This window comes from Eurytemora carolleeae, unplaced genomic scaffold, assembly GCF_000591075.1.
Source record: "Eurytemora carolleeae unplaced genomic scaffold, Eaff_2.0 scaffold711, whole genome shotgun sequence".
NCBI classification, from domain to species: Eukaryota; Metazoa; Arthropoda; class Copepoda; order Calanoida; family Temoridae; genus Eurytemora; species Eurytemora carolleeae.
Window position 1 is genome coordinate 59010 of NW_019396737.1, and position 17338 is coordinate 76347.

The 17338-nt window shown below is 30.9% G+C and overlaps 1 protein-coding gene and 2 long non-coding RNA genes across 4 annotated transcripts; all 3 read right to left on the reverse strand.

Annotated features, from left to right (window-relative positions):
- Window positions 1-3586: 3586 nt before the first annotated feature.
- LOC111707958 (serine/threonine-protein phosphatase 5) lies at window positions 3587-8135 on the reverse strand. Of its 2 annotated transcripts, none has more exons than XM_023481154.1 (5): window positions 8012-8135; window positions 7159-7237; window positions 6400-6503; window positions 5281-5361; window positions 3587-4285 (listed from the first exon to the last, which is right to left on the reverse strand). In XM_023481154.1, the coding sequence occupies exons 1-5, from the start codon at window positions 8059-8061 to the stop codon at window positions 4108-4110; spliced, it is 492 nt and encodes a 163-aa protein (XP_023336922.1). In that variant the 5' UTR covers window positions 8062-8135; the 3' UTR covers window positions 3587-4107. The 2 variants fall into 2 exon arrangements, with proteins under 2 accessions (XP_023336922.1, XP_023336923.1); XM_023481155.1 differs by having other exon boundaries at window positions 3587-4195; window positions 8012-8134.
- A 341-nt stretch (window positions 8136-8476) lies between these two features.
- On the reverse strand, window positions 8477-12560 carry LOC111707962 (uncharacterized). The gene is made up of 3 exons (XR_002766561.1): window positions 12468-12560; window positions 10542-10618; window positions 8477-8793 (listed from the first exon to the last, which is right to left on the reverse strand). It is a non-coding gene; the product is annotated as an uncharacterized LOC111707962 (long non-coding RNA).
- A 2788-nt stretch (window positions 12561-15348) lies between these two features.
- On the reverse strand, window positions 15349-16353 carry LOC111707963 (uncharacterized). Its single transcript, XR_002766562.1, has 2 exons — window positions 16273-16353; window positions 15349-15476 (listed from the first exon to the last, which is right to left on the reverse strand). It is a non-coding gene; the product is annotated as an uncharacterized LOC111707963 (long non-coding RNA).
- Window positions 16354-17338: the final 985 nt, after the last annotated feature.

Genomic DNA, 17338 nt, shown 5'->3' on the forward strand with positions numbered 1-17338 from the left:
TCAGTCTTGTTTACAGGTAGTAATATATTCAGTTTATTAGACAATATGATTATCAGTCTTGTTTACAGGTAGTAATATATTCAGTTTATTAGACAATATGATTATCAGTCTTGTTTACAGGTAGTAATATATTCAGTTTATTAGACAATATGATTATCAGTCTTGTTTACAGGTAGTAATATATTCAGTTTATTAGACAATATGATTATCAGTCTTGTTTACAGGTAGTAATATATTCAGTTTATTAGACAATATGATTATCAGTCTTGTTTACAGGTAGTAATATATTCAGTTTATTAGACAATATGATTATCAGTCTTGTTTACAGGTAGTAATATATTCAGTTTATTAGACAATATGATTATCAGTCTTGTTTACAGGTAGTAATATATTCAGTTTATTAGACAATATGATTATCAGTCTTGTTTACAGGTAGTAATATATTCAGTTTATTAGACAATATGATTATCAGTCTTGTTTACAGGTAGTAATATATTCAGTTTATTAGACAATATGATTATCAGTCTTGTTTACAGGTAGTAATATATTCAGTTTATTAGACAATATGATTATCAGTCTTGTTTACAGGTAGTAATATATTCAGTTTATTAGACAATATGATTATCAGTCTTGTTTACAGGTAGNGATGATTTTCCGTTATTACTATAAATCAAATGATGTTTTTTATTCACCTTTTTCATTTTATAAAGCTTATTTAACAGCTCTAAAAAATTTGAAATCGAAATGAATAGTCTAGGGAACCTACTGTATTAATTTACTCCACTGCATATAATTTGTGAACATTTACATGATTTGTACAGGCTGAAAGGGACTGACAAAATTCATACCGAGGGATTGTCTAAATTCCACTCTAATATATATTCTATTCTCTTTAGGGAAGGTTCATTTTAAAGTTTTTGAATCCCAAATTTAAAAACATCATTAGCCCGAATCTCTAAACACCTAAACCTTATGGACTATATTGTGCAACTACAAATCCGAAAAGTTTATATATCAAACTATAAATTCTGCTAGATCATATCAAGGGTTTACAACATAGACAAAGAAAGAGATTCAGCCAACTCTTCTCACGAAACCTCGATTCCAAGAGGAAGCGGGGGTCATACCTTACACATACTTAAAGTGAGTAAATACTAAAGTGGAACAGACTAAGGCAACTACGACAGGTTGTGCCATAAGGTTTTGGTTCGGAAATAATTGCATGAAAAGATTTCTTGTGGAAAGTAAAGACTAGAAAAAATAGACTAAAGACCCATGTAAATGTCGTTTTCAGTTAGACTTCAAAATTTTCATAGTTAAAAATTTTTGTATTTTGTATGTAGTTTATATGCAAATACTATATAGCCAATTAAACAATTCATTGATTTTGCCTGGCACTTCTAATTCTATTGGAATTTATCTTTAAAACTGCTTAGTTTTGTTCTTTCAAATCTCACTAGGAAAAAGAAATGTAAGCCCTGCCTGGGGAAAAAAAATCTTAAATACGCCTCTCTTAATATCAATAAAACTATGTCTAGTTCTCAACCTTTTTTAAATCTATCAAGATACAAAAGTGAAGACCAAGAGGTGTATTTCGAAGATCTTCATTTTTTGGTATCACAGATTGTGCATTTCTTGTTTTACAGATTATGCATGCAGGCATTATTGTGCTGTCTGAAATTATTTATTGCTCAGTAAAATGGCTAAAATTCAAATCTGAAATCTTAATTTACGTTAATCTATATTTAAGTCAAATACAAATTCTAAGCCTGTGTTTGTAAACTCCGTACAGACCAATTTATATATATATATTATTTCTAAATACTTGGGACATAAAATGTCATCATCCAACTATGAGTTTGGCCCACTTCAGTATTTAATCACTTTGACAAATACTGCAGGGTCTGCAGGGGTTTGTTGTAATCTCCGTTTTTGCATATATGTAGGTCATATATTTAGCAGGCATCAGTTCTAAATGATCTGAGAGATAGATAGCTTTTTTCCCTAAAATGTAAACAAAACAATGAAGTAAAAAAAGGAACCTCTATCAATGTCTACTCTGTGGTTCACAACGTAATCAGGTTGCATAGATATTCGGATTTTAAAAAGTTTAAAGAAAGTTCTATTTCCTTCTTTTTTCAGGTTGCCCAGCAGTCCGGAGTGTACGTTGAGTACAACCAGTAGGAGGTCATTGTGTACATAGAGTACTCCGACATGGTGTACATTATGTACAAACATCTCATTATAGGATCGGGAGATCATGTACACAGTACAATTGCGTACATTTAAGAGAATTATGGAATTATTTCATCTAAAATGAATTTTATTATTTCTTACAAGTTAGAAAACTAAAAGTACTTAGATCAGGATCCGTATGCTGTACAGTGTACATATTGTACAACGGACACCGTACTTTAACTGTACAGTGTACATATTGTACAACGGACACCGTACTTTAACCGTACAGCTTAAACAGCATTGATCGTTGATAACTTTTATTTCTCAGATATGCCAGGGAAATAAAAATTAGCACGAAGTAATTAAATATGTTTTTATTTATTATACGCCCTGATAAGGGATTAAAAAAGTGGCAGTGATGCGGTATTGAGTGTGATCTTATTTATTAAAAAATATATGATTTTATGAATTAAATAAATTTTTAAGTAATTATTATTCTTTTTTTGAAGACTTTCCATGTTTATCGCTAATTTCAAGCTCTTGGGAATAAACAGGGTGTCCCAAAAACATGGGAACTGAGTGACTTCAATTCCGTGTTTTTTCCTCGTGGCATTATTACAAAAACACAATGTTAAGTATTGTAGATAAAACTTCTTGTCTTGAGAATTCCAAAATGTGGTTTACCATATTTGCAAAAATTGGCTGATATCAAAAATTGATTATCGAATAACAACTAAATCTTTCAAATGTTTAATAACTCCGCCAATTCTTAAAATACAATGGCGGCAGCCCACATTTTTAGAAGCTCATAATACGTTTAGTCTTTATTAATACACTCGTTGTCAACTATCGGAAATCGAAGAGTATTTTTATCTGTATAAATGTATATAAATATCCGTTGAAAATATTTCTGTGCAAACTGCAGCCCGTCAAATCGTATCTGCATTTAAGTTAGATAATCAAAATTGCAACAAAATTGTTAATGCATCGCTTCCCCCCTGAGCAAATATAGCTTTTAAAGGATCTTTAAAACTAAAAGATTTAAAAAAAACGCTAATTAACTTTATTTCATCAATTCAATATTCTATAAAATTACTAAATCTATGATTTATGCAAAAGTAAAACATATATCTCAAATGATATCAATGCATTAGCAAGATTTAAAGGCTGTAAATATTGCTATAATTTAATATAGAAAATTTAAATAACTTTTGGTTACTTAGGTCAACAGAACTTTTAGTTACTATAAAACGGAAAGACATTTTTCTATTGAAATAACAATCATATCTTTGGCATCATCAAAATAAGTTTTAATTGTAATCAAATTTAAGTAAGTATTCTGAATACTGGTAGCAGTCAATCACGAGATTCACACATTTCGAAATACCGATTTTTAGTACGAAAATAATTTACTAACACATAGAAATTTTATTCTTCTAAGTTAAAATTAACACATTATATTATAGGACTGTTTTATTATATAAAACTTAACCAATAAATAAATAATTTTCATTGTTCCTCAACCATTTGACATGGTTTTGTGTTCGTCGGGGTTCATTTGTAGAGACATATCTTTAAAAATATACTGCATCAATAGCAAGTTTCAAAACAGGAAAGCTTTTACATCTCAATTCTTCTTTCTTAATAATCTATTTGGAATTAAATTAAACGTTAAAAGTGAACAAAAATGTTGCAAATTTACTGTCGGACATAAATACAAAAACCTTTTATTTATATCTCAAAAAATTAAATTTGACAAAAACAACTTCAGTCTTTAGTTAAAAAGGGCAATATGACAGCTATAGTTTTATAAAAACTTACACGCTTCTCTAAACTATATGGACATAGCTATTTTGGACTAATTTACTGCAGAATAGACTGATTCCTTTTTGGTTGAATAATGAGCAGACTGATTCCCATTAAACTCTTCTAAATGGATTGCTGAAAGACGAATCCTTCAAGACGGAGATTCTCTGATTCACTAGTATGCAGGGTTAACACTCCGCCCAGTACATTCCTATACAACATAATATGCAGGGTTAACACTCCGCCCAGTACATTCCTATACAACATAATATGCAGGGTTAACACTCCGCCCAGTACATTCCTATACAACATAATATGCAGGGTCAACACTCCGCCCAGTACATTCATATACAACATAATATGCAGGGTCAACACTCCACCCGTACATTCCTATACAACATAATATGCCGGATCAACACTCCACCCAGTACATTCCTATACAATATAATATGCAGGGTCAACACTCCACCCAGTACATTCCTATACAATATAATATGCAGGGTCAACACTCCACCCAGTACATTCCTATACAACATAATATGTACAATATGTAAAAAGTAGAAACTTTAGGAAGAAATTGTGTTTATCTAATTAACCCTATCCAAACTGGGATAACTTTTGTCTTATATAGATTGCCCTTAAAGTTGAGAAGGGAGTAATAAGTCCAACTGTTCAATGCCAGCTCTTTAAAAAAAATTAATGGTTATGGTGCTAGATAGGTTAAACCCCCACCGTCCCAATCGTGATAGGGTTAAGCATCTAAACTTGATCAATATTAACGAAACTTCTAATTTGAATTTATGTTTCAATCTTTTTATTTTCAAATTTTTAAGGAAATATCTAAATTTTAGATGCATTATTATATTTAATTGAGATTACAGAGATAGAAATATCAAGAGAAGGAAAATCATAGTTTTTTGAATTTTTGTTTGAAAATTTTTGAAAAATAGACCGAGCTTGTTTTTGAATATTAGGCCTACTTTTGAAGGCTAGATGTTTAAACGGCATTTACAGCAAAATAGTTGATTTATGACCCCATCTTGTAGAAGCATTGTATTTGTTTTAAACACTTCAGTAAAATAAAACGACGTTTAGAATTAAGGCAAAAAAGCTTAAACGCACCTTTTGCACATTTTTTTCTTTAATTCTCAATAAATTGTTTACTTTTCTTCTTCTTAAATTCATTTTATTTTATATTTACATTTCACAGCATTGTTTTGAAATTAAGTTTCCCTTTATCTTTTTAAATTAAACTCAATATTCTCAAATAAAGAAAAAACCTAGAAAATAATTTACTTAGATTTATTAGGTGCTGAAAATACTGTATAACAGCCAGGGTGAGTACATGAACAGCCCTCTCTTATCTCTGTATGACTCCTATAAAATATGATATTATTTAAATACTCCGGATCCGCGAAAATACGCAGATCCATGAATCCGGATCGATGGGGGAAAATATCAACCAAAAATTTCCAAAAAAAAAAACTTTTTTTACTCTCAAAAAACTCAAATTTTAATTGTTGAAAAAAGAGAGATTATGAAAATTTCCTTATCCTTATCAAAAAAAAAAATAATTATTTGACAATTCTGCTTTGTTAAAACAATTCATTCATGGTAAATCTTAAAGAACTGTTCATGACCTGGATCCGGATCCACATCAAAATTAAATGGATCCTATGCACTGCTCAATTATTGAGCACTGCATTACTTTGAACTGTTCCGAAACTACGGGGTGTCCCACGAAACATGACAGTTGGTCAATAGTTTAGAATGTCTTCTTCCATAATTTGTTAAGTTATTTGATATTAATTAGACAATATTACAAATATTATATGGGAGTCATGTTATAGTGAAATTGGTTTCAAAGTGAAATATGTTTCAGAAAAAGATTGTTTAACCAAATAAACTACAAAACGCCTTTAATATCTAATAAAGTATAATAAAGACGACTTTCATAACTATTTACCAACTGTCATGTTTCGTATATGAACAAATAAAGAACAAAGCAAGATAAAAAACGGATAATATATAATAGTTGAATTCCTTTTTCTTTTGATTCTTTAATTTAGAAATTTCCATTTTAGAGTCCCAAGTAATTTTTTACTTTTATACACTCGGTACAAACAGAGAATCAGGGCCCTGCAGTATTATTCCAAAATATTCAAATAAATGTCGTCATCCAACTATGATTTTGGTCCAATATAGTATTCATTCGCTTAAAAGTGCTCTGCAGAGTAGCTTAAGACTTTCTCAATTCAGAATTAAGAAGGGTTAGAGCTACTCCACATAGCATGTACTGGTGAGAAAATAAATTCTCTTATCTGACTGGCGCCGATAACGATAATCGCAAAAGTACATTTAAAACATAGAATTCAAAGACATGTAAGTCACATTGATATTATTGTTTAAGTTTACCTAATTATACACTGAAGATTATTTCTGTTGAGAAAGCTTGCAGTAACATCGGCTCCAAAGAGTATACCTCCCCCACGCTTGTTTTCCTCAATACCTGTCCCTATCTGGAAATAAATCCTTCGTTAAGATACATTAAAACCTCCTATCATGTGGTTCTCAGAAGAATCCTATACTACTATATTGATATCTGGAGTAAACAACTCTGAAAGTTATTTATCACGTTTTAGCTAGCCTCGACTTTAAATCATCGCAACAGCTTACGCTTTGGTTTTACTTTACCTCGCCAACTTACTTATCTTGTTCAGCCTCTTAAGCATTAACATTCTAAAACTGCAACGTGCTTGTTTATAGCTTAGGTTTTAAAAAAAATGAATCATCTTAAAACTGCTCGATTTTTCCATGAGAGCGTGTACAACTTGGTTCGCAGTGATGCGTTTCCGCGAGAGCGTGCACATCTTGATTCGCAGTGATGCGTAATTCTTAGTTGAAAGGAACAATATTCTAATCCAAATATCTTTGCAACCTTATGGTGTACAGTGTACACCTTTGACAATTCTAACATATATGACTATTTATCTAGCAGAATACATCTGTTTGCAAAGATATGGGGATGACAAAATTTAAATTTGTTGCAATTGTTTAATTGTTCAATTGGTTCTTGGTAAATCAAAATATATCTTATGTCAACCTGTTATCATGTTTTTTCCAAATGAGGGGGAGGGGGGTTAATAAAGATTTTTAAATATAAAAACTACTTACCACCATAGGATCAGACCATAGTATATCTACAAGTACATCATCATCTTCAGGCTGAAATCCATTACCCCGGGGTATTCTCCTAAATTACACATTTTAGATAAATATCATACATTCAAAAATATTTTTAACTAGGAGTGGGCTAAGGTCTGCTAACAATTCGAAGTTTTTCAAAAGAAAAAAAAACAATCAGTAGTTAGTTAAATAAATAAAAAAAGCCTTAACGATAAATAATTAAAAGACAATTTTTTGTCTAACCCTCATTAAACTACAATATGTATTTTTTATTTAAAACCAAATACTTCTCAGTACATTATAGAGTAATCGTTCAGAAAAAAACTATAGTTTTTTTGAGGTTTTATGAATATAATTCTTTAGATATTTTTAAAGTGCTAAGTACAGGGTGTCCCACGAAACATGACAGTGGCAAGACGACTTGCACGTCGTCTTTGATTTTTGATATAATTTGCTGCATTTTTGTCAACCTAATTTTTGAAGTAAAATTCTTTAGATAATAATCACAAAATAGCCCAAGTCCAGGCATTTTCAGAATGTGCTCTGTCTGTTTTATGCAATTTCATTAATACCCGAGATATGAAGAATTTTGTTCAGATTTCGACAATTTTTTTTTTAACAAAATTAAAATCTGAACGAAATTCTTTATATTTCCGGTAATATTGACAGCACAAAAAGGCAGACCACATTTTGGATATCCCAGGGCTAGGATAATTTTTTAGTTATTGCTTTAAGAATCATACATGATAAAGTAGGTTGACGACTGAAATAAATCCAAAGAACAAAGACGACTTTCAAATCGTCTTGCTACTGCGCATGTTTGGTGGGACACACTGTATACCTGATATCATCAAGATTAAAGTTGTTAACACTAGAGAGTCCTCCATGCATTATTAGAACATTTCTAGAGACAAGAGTAGCTACTGGCAGTAAACTGAAGATTTCTAAATTAAATAATTCAAGACATTATCCATCAAAACAAAGTGAAAATTTGGTTTCTCAAAAAAAATTTTTGTTAAGTTTTATATAAAATAAATCTATGACAAAGAAAATATGGTTTGTACTGTAAACAATACTTTTTGTATTTTTCTGAGAATGATTTTTGGAAAAATCAAAATCTAAACATAAGTTTACTTTGCTTTTCTTTCCGTTTGTTTGTATACAATAAACGTCAAAATGTTTGAACCGATCGGGAGGAATAGGGAGACGACTCAAAGCAATCTTTAAGTGTATTTGAGTGTAAGAAAGCAAACAATTTTAGTACTTTATATATATATATATATATAGTACCTTAAAAGATTACTTATTAAGTTAAATGGTCTGTGTACAGTGTACACAGACACTGCATAATTGCTGTGTCTCCTGGGAGATGCATCACAACTTGCGTTTTAAAGACGGTTTCCTATTCCATACTTTTCTGGTTCTCACTGTTTTTAGTTCAATAAGATGTATACTTAATTAAAAGTGCATCTACTTTTTATAATGATATTCTGGTTAAGAATATTTTTATAATGGTTTAATATTGTACACAATTCCTTTATGTTCATTGCCGCTGCCTCATGGTTTCCTCTGTTTATGTACACCAGATCAGGATGTACAACTCTCAAAGCAACCAGTACAACGCTAAAATGTAAGAAATTATGTACACAAGACCAGGGTTACAACTCTCAAGGCAACCAGTACAACGCTACAATGTATAAGATATTATTGTACACTAGATCAAGGTGTACAACTCTCAAGGCAACCAGTGCGTACAACGCAAAAATGTAAAATATTATGTACACTTGATCACGGTGTACAACTCTGAAGACAACCAATACAACACTGAAATGCAAGGTACTATGTACATTAGATCAAATTGTACGACGCTAAAATGCAATTGTTATTATCTAAAGTGTAAAAGCACTAGATCGTGGTGTTCAACTCTCAATGCAACCATTGCGTACAACGTTAAAATGTAAGACATTATGTGCACTTGATCACGGTGAACAACTCTCAAGGCATAGTACAACCCTAAAATGCAAGGTATTATTCAAAGTGTACACACTAGATCATGGTGTACAATCTCACAAGGCAACCAGTACAACGCTAAAATGCAAGGTATTATGTAAGTGCACACACTAGATCATGGGTACAACTCACAAGGCAACCAGTACAACCCTAAAATGCAATTGTTATTATGCAAAGTGTATAAACACTAGATCGTGGTGTACAACTCTCCAGGCAACCAGTACAACCCTAAAATGCAAGGTATTATGTACAGTGTACACACTAGATCATGGTGTACAACTTTCAAGGCAACCAGTATAACCCTAAAATGCAAGGTATTATGTAAAGTGTAGACACTAGAACATGGTGTACAACTTTCAAGGCAACCAGTATAACCCTAAAATGCAAGGTATTATGTAAAGTGTAGACACTAGATCATGGTGTACAACTCTCCAGGAAACCAGAACAACCCTAAAATGCAAGGTATTATGTACAGTGTACACACTAGATCATGGTGTACAACTCTCAAGGAACCAATACAACGCTAAAATGCAAGGTATTATGTACAGTATACACACTAAATCAGGGTGTGCAATTCTCTCAGGGCAACCAGTGCTTACAACGTTAAAATGTGAGATATTATGTACACTTGATCACAGTGCACAACTCTCAAGGCAACAAGTACACAGTACAATACTAAAATATAAGATATTAAGTACACTAGTTTCTCATCTTTATGGTTCAACTTACCCTCCATGCATAGATGCAATTCGTAACGGTACATGTCTTAAAGGCTTTGTCTGATCATGTATGAATTAGAAAATGTTTATAATTTTTTATGTTCTATTGTGGTTTCTTCGAAAGTACATGTTTATTTCTACTACAAGAAAATACATAAGAATTATCATAATCAAACAATTTTAAACCTAGAAAAACAACAATATCTTTCAAAATATTGATCACATAATGATTTCAAGGGGTATACCATTGTGAATCGGTCATTGCCAGAAGTCACATGAAATTACGCTTACAGTCCTTATAATTATTTAAAAAAGGTAACAAATACAATTTTTAATTTTGAAAATGTAAAAATATATTATACTTACATACAGGCTATAGATATATATTATACTTACATACAGGCTATAGATATATATTATACTTACATACAGGCTATAGATATATATTATACTTACATACAGGCTATAGATATATATTATACTTACATACAGGCTATAGATATATATTATACTTACATACAGGCTATAGATATATATTATACTTACATACAGGCTATAGATTCTGGACCTCTGTCGACAATATATTATACTTACATACAGGCTATAGATTCTGGACCTCTGTCGACAATATATTATACTTACATACAGGCTATAGATTCTGGACCTCTGTCGACAATATCTCCATTAAAGAGGTAAAGATTCCCTTTTGAGGGTTCACCCTGAGAAATAAGATAATTAATTCTAAACCCATAATTCTTTATAATTATTTGCAAGCAAAATGTTAAAATCTAAAACAAATGTATGCATGTGCTTGTTTATTTAAAGGGACTGTAAAGGAAAAAATGAAAGGAGGTATAGGCCGAAAGCTAATCACTTTCGCTCTTGATCGCGACCCATGAAAGTTGTATCTGGTGTTTCTGTCTCGAGGAATTGATATAAAATTAAAACTGTGTTTATATGCAGCAGAACTCCCGCCAATGAGAGTGCAGTATACTGGTCAAGTACAGGGTGTCCCAAAAAACATGGGAATTCAGTGTAATACCTAATTTCAAAAGCCATAATATTATTATGTCTGCTAGAGTTTATTTTATGAAAAGTGTAAAAGACTGTAAAGATGTGTCTATAATGTCTCCGCAAGATGCAAAGTGAAGAAGGACAAGTTTACTGTAATTTTCTTGTTTCACTTAGTACAACCGTATGCAGTCAAAACATAAACAAACAAAATGTGAACATAGCAGACAAAACTCTTACAGATTGCAGCTTTCTCAGTAGGTATCACTATACTATATCAAAGAATTATTTTAAAAGACGATATCGAATTCGTCACTGAATTCCCATGTTTATTGGGACACCCTGTACCTCTGTCTGTATCACGTGACAAGTATACTGCACTCACATTGGCGGGAGTTCTTGTGACATAATGAATAATATTATCAATTTTATCTATTAAAACTAAAAATAAAATTATAAAATAATAATTGGAGAAAACCTAAGTTACAATTAGGTATCTCTGGCATATCTTCATTTTCAGATTGGTTGCGTATTTGCTGAATGTGATCTGTTTAAACCTTCTATTTTTATACAAAATTGCACATATAAGAATTTTCGTATGAATTTGACACCTAGTTACATCAATTTCGCGAAACAGGAACATCAAATATAACTTCCATGGGTCGCGATCAAGAGCTAAAGTGATTAGCTTCTTATACCCCCTTTCATTTTTCCTTTACAGTCCCTTTAAAATGTTTTCATTTTCATTCGTGGTTTTTCTGTAAAAGTGACTTAAGTAATTCTTGTTTATAAGAAACATTGGAGAAAATTACAGAATTTAACACTTTTTAAATCGGAGAAGCAACGTAATCTTCCGAATGTTTGATCATATTCAGGATTCAAAGGTAGGGCTGGGCGCGTTTGGACTTTTTTCAACGGTTAGCTAAAACTGTTATATATATTTTAAATTGCCGTTTGTTGTTTAAAAAGATATGTTTGTTTTATTAACGGGTTCTTCCGTTATTTGTTAAAGCTACCGTTGGTTAACGATATCAATATTAATAACTTTGTTTACAGCAGATATTTTAGAAATTGTTAATGGTGCAATTAACAATAAATTTATGTAAAAATAGCTGAACAAATTTGAAGACAACATTAAAAAACATTAAAACATGTAAAAAAACAAAGAAACGTCAAAAAACATAAAAATCTATATAAAAAGGGGGAAACATTAGAATATATAAAAAAATTATCTTTCATTTTCTGGAAGTTCCATGCAAATTTAAGCAGAGAGAAATAACTAATGTTGTCGTTATTTAAAACACAGTTTCGTTTTTTTTCTACCGATTATTTTTGCCTTTCAAAAACGGTTATTTTTGCCATTCATTAACAGACTTTTCAGTTAATTTTTAAAAAACCTCTGTTTCCTTAACGAAACTTTCCCCAGCCCTAGATTCAAGTGTACTGACGTAAATCGGCATATCTAAATATTTGTGTGAAAGGTTAATAAAAATTACGCTAACAAGTACAAAAATTTCAAGAAAATTAAGTTCTTCCCAATCACTAGTTGTATTCTACCTTGAGAAAGAATATATTTTCCAGATCTCTGAATTGCCCATGTACATCTCCACATACATTCATACAATCCTCATCATTCAACTCTACCTCAGCCAAACTTAAACAATATTATTTATTCAAATTTAACTCATTTATCTACAATTCTTATTCGCCTATAATGGGCAAATCAATTAAAACAACCTACTCTGGTTAGACGGGTAAATTGTGATTTTTATGGGTACTTCAGACTTCTATTAGAGCTGGGTACGTTCAGACTTATATTGGGGATGGGTACTTCAAACTTATATTAGGGCTAGGTACGTTCAGACTTCTATAAGGGCTACGTACATTCAGGCTTCTATAAGGACAGGATACGTTCAAACTTCAATTAGGGCTGGGTTTATACAAATTTTCATTAGACATTTTACAAAATGTTGGCAAATGGTTAGTTAAAATACCAGAAATTACCAATTTTGTGTAGGGACTTGTTCTTTCTTAGTTATAAATTAAACATTTAGTTTTGTTAACAATTTTTATTGTTCCTTTATAAAGTTTTCAAATATACTAGCCATCAAATTCATCGTTAAAGATGGTCAATTGTCTTTATTGTTAGAAAAAGTTAAAATGGCCAACACTTTTAATAAAACGTCTTTTCCAAAAAACAAGCGTTTCAACTTTCAGAATGATCGTTTTGCTATGACTTTTTTCATTGTGATAGAAGTAAAATCAGTTTAAAAAACAGGACTCTGCCCATCCCTACAAGTTACAGGTAGAAATAAACAAAATAAGGATTTTAAGATATTATTGACCATAATTCCTGAAATAGGACAGTAGGCCAAATAGGAAGGGGATGGAAGGGTGATAACATGTTTTTTAAGAGTTAGAAGAAATATATTTGGGGACTTCGTTATTTTTAACAACTATTTATCTTTTATTGAAGTATAATGTTTTACGGAATATTTGTCAACAATTTTATTTCACTCTTATAGGTCATTAACTTAACGATGATTCCTCAACTTTGGGCAAAACTCCAAAAATGAGGGGCAAAAACTTTGAATAGAATCAGGAAACCTCTTCGGCGATATAATTGTTAGTTTGAAAAAACGTATCTGTTCAGATAGGTATGAAAACTTTTTAAAAAGTTGTTAAATCTAAAAATAATATGTTGGAGGATTGTTGTCCGCACAATTTTAAGAATAATAGGCTTTGTTGATAGTCCAAAATATTTGGGTTTGTAATCTTTTATTTAAATAACAATACAGTTAAAAAGAAAGTATAAGACTGAGACAACCTAGCGGTATTAAACTAAACTAAAAAGGTCTTCTAGTTGATATACGAAACGTCCATTCGCCACGGAATCCAAAATAAAAACAACCGTTTACAAACTTAAAAAATTTGTATCATCTACAGAAAAAAAATAATTTTCAAAGTTTATGTCTATAACTATCTGAACCACATTTATGCATATCTTATTTTTAGCTATTTACATTATTTACGAATTTTACACACATGGTGTTAACTTGTGTTACTAAGGGTTGCTAAGGGTTTGGGATTGAGTAGTATTATAAATGAGGTCTCCAGGGAACACATAAGGGGCTGGAGGAATAAAAGGGGGCCAGGCGGGGATTGTATATGTCAATCAAATAAACTTAAAAATGTAACATATTTTTAAGATTATCAAATTAAAGCTTTAAGCTTGTTTCTTATAATAATTCTGTAGCGAATATATAAGATTTAGTTTAAAATTTCAAAACAAAAAATGGATATTAAGGGCCATGAGGTTATTCATTCACTGCAGGTTGTAAATTATTTTTATAATTGTATACATAAATTATGATATCACAATAGTACCCTTAAACACTATATCCGATCAATATTGTGGAAGATATTGTGTTTTTTATAAATTGAAAAGTGTTTAATTCTGAACATGCCTACATTGTTTTCTAGCCCAAATCGCTATTGTAGAGAAACCACAAATAAAAATAATAAATATAAAAAATATGAAAATCTATTTCATAAACGATCACTGATCAGTCAACGTTTTTATGAGTACTGTTGTAAATCGGATTTGCTAATTTTTTTTTAATGAATGATCAATTGAATTATTAAGTTTACAGACCCTTTAAATATAGTTAATGATGAACTTACCTAAGTTCAGAAAGGAATTGATTGTCCATTTGAACCCCTTCCTTCAAAACAGGACCCCCATAATCCTACAATTTTTTATTTTAGAGAAAATGTTTGTTTTATATTTTCCAAAAAAAAGTATTTTATGCATTCTAAATTTCTAAACTGGTTTTCGTTTTTTTAACATTAAAATAAAATATGTCAAATTTTCAATATAATGAAACAAACAAACTCTTGTATAGCAGTATAGTACGTGTGTTGCAAATTATATGCAAGTTTAAACATTACTAAGGTTTTCACCGATGACCAATTTTTGAAAATAGATGCGCGCGGTAACTTTTACATTGCAATTTGTCTACTGTGCACACTTATATAAATGTTTAGCTCAATATCTCTAAAACTCTAGAATACAATCGCTAGTAAAGTTTGACAAAGTGCAACATAGCTAAACAAATCTTAAATTTATCATATTAAATATTATTTTCCAAAAACAATAAGTCAGTGAAACAATTTTGAAAAAAAAAAATAGACTGATAAAAAAAACTTTGAAAGAATTTGACAGCTGTTACCTAAATTTTTCAAGAAATACTCACGGTATGAACTGCAATGGATTTTTTTTAAATTATTCATCATTTGTCGACAATCATTTTGCAACCGATTTTCGTTGTTTTGGACGAAAAACGATAAATAATTCCCAAGTAACAACGAAGAAATGATACCTCTGGCAAAGGTCTAAAATCCAAGCTATAATATTACCATTTTCATTATTTTGTACCTTTAAACTTCTTCTTAGTGCCACTTTGTTTTGAAAAGTAATATTTTCCAAGCTTTGTTTACATTTATCTGTTCGGAATCTTTCCTGTACTGCAAGTAAGCTTTTCCGGCAGTCTGGTAGATATTTGTCTACAAAAAAAAGATTTCTTCCAGAAATTGTGCAATTGGCTTTCTTCCCAAGGGGGGGGGGGTCACAGTGACCACTCCTTGGAATAGGGTTAAATGAACTTTTTTCTTCAATAAGTTTGGCATTCACAGCAGAATATAAGCAAGATAGAACAATTTCAGAAACAACAATTTCACAATATTATATCAAATGAATTTTATTCCAATACATTTTAATGCTGAAACTTTTAGAGCGGGTTGAGATGTGCCATTTCTCCAAATGTTATTTTTTTGCTATTCTTTAATCTGCGTCAAGCTCGTTTTCTCTTCGTATTTTTAAACAAGCATTGAGTTTTTGTTTTTCTTCATAGGAATGTACGTGTAAATTCAATTGACCCTCCATGCTAAGCTGGTAATGCACGATTGACAGCTGTATCCATCAAAGCTATGTCTGATCGAGTATGAATTAGATATCATAGTTTTTGTTTCTTTAAACTGTTTATTTTCATTTGCTGGTTCTTACCAAAAGTGACTTGTGCATTCCTTGCTTATAAGAAGCAACACTTGTTGAGTCAGAATAATGAAGGTAACGTACACATTTTTGATCAGTTTAAGACTTCAAGGATATTGTTGCAAATCCGACATTGCCACCTTTGCATTACGTTTACAACTTCCTTTAAATGAAGTTAATAAATTCAAATCAATTTGTAGAACAAAATTTTAAATTCTTTTTTTTTTGCAGTAATCTTACCTGGTGTCCGTGCGCACGCCCATGTCGGGTCCCATTTAAAAAAATCTTTTATTTTAAAGTTTTTTTTACCTTGAATTGAGCTGGCAAAACTAGACATCATGTTGAGATTCATAATTTTTCTTGAATTTTTTTTCTGAAAAACTTTTGAAAGTTTAAAAAATTATTGAAATGACATATGTCATTCTAAGATATACCTGTTTCTTTTAACTTTGTGCACAAACTAAATGTTTCAAATTTTTTATCCTTAAATCTTTGCAACGTCATGTTGTCAGTCTTTGCAATTTCCAAATTCGTTTGCTTCTTCGTTGTCTTATTTCTCCGTTTGTTATTTTTTATCATGTTTTCCCTGGCATTAAATTCACTTTATTCTTAGAAATATCTACAATTTCAAATTGCTGTTTGGCACAATTGCTAGATTTTTTTCAGTTTTGTGCATAAAATCATATATGTTTTATATGGAAATGAACCTAAGCCTTATTGATCTTTCAAAATACGAAATACGAAAGGACTAAGATTCAGTCATAGATATAGTTCACACTTAAAGATTGCAAACTAATAAATATGTCAAGGAACTAAATCCTTGCCACAAACTCAATTTTTAAATCTCTATAACTTGGCGACCTAATGACAAAAACCTTTGATATTTCAAACTTTGACAGTTTGATCTGGCAGAATTTATAGTTTGAAATATCGACATCCGCATGGCAAAGGTATACAGATTAGAAAATAGAGTTCGTGACAAGCGATTGCAGTGCCTTTCTATAGAAATGGTCAGGGTTAAAAATATTTGCTAATTACATAGTTTTATTACAGTTAATGAATAAGATCTAATCTTTAAATTGTAATCTTTTAATTTTGTAAAAAAATTCGCAACTTTGTGCAAATATTTGCCTCCGGGGAAACCCTAGTTATTTGTCACTCTAGAAATTAATGGTGGAAACCCTAATTATATGTCACTCTAGAAATGAAGGGTGGAAACCCTAATTATATGTCACTCTAGAAATGAAGGGTGGAAACCCTAGTTATATGTCACTCTAGAAATGAATGGTGGAAACCCTAGTTATATGTCAATCCAGAAATGAATGGTGGAAACTCTAATTATATGTCACTCTAGAAATGAAGGGTGGAAACCCTT

What these genes read in the sequence shown, in the direction of transcription:
- LOC111707958 (XM_023481154.1), bottom strand. Translation starts at nt 8,061, where the DNA reads ATGCATGGAGGACTCTCTAGTGTTAACAACTTTAATCTTGATGATATC. An exon ending in TTTAATCTTGATGATATCAG is followed by an intron (nt 7,238 to 8,011) that starts GTATACAGTGTG and finishes TGTGTAATTTAG; the next exon opens with GAGAATACCCCGGGGTAATG. An exon ending in TATGGTCTGATCCTATGGTG is followed by an intron (nt 6,504 to 7,158) that starts GTAAGTAGTTTT and finishes ATTTATTTCCAG; the next exon opens with ATAGGGACAGGTATTGAGGA.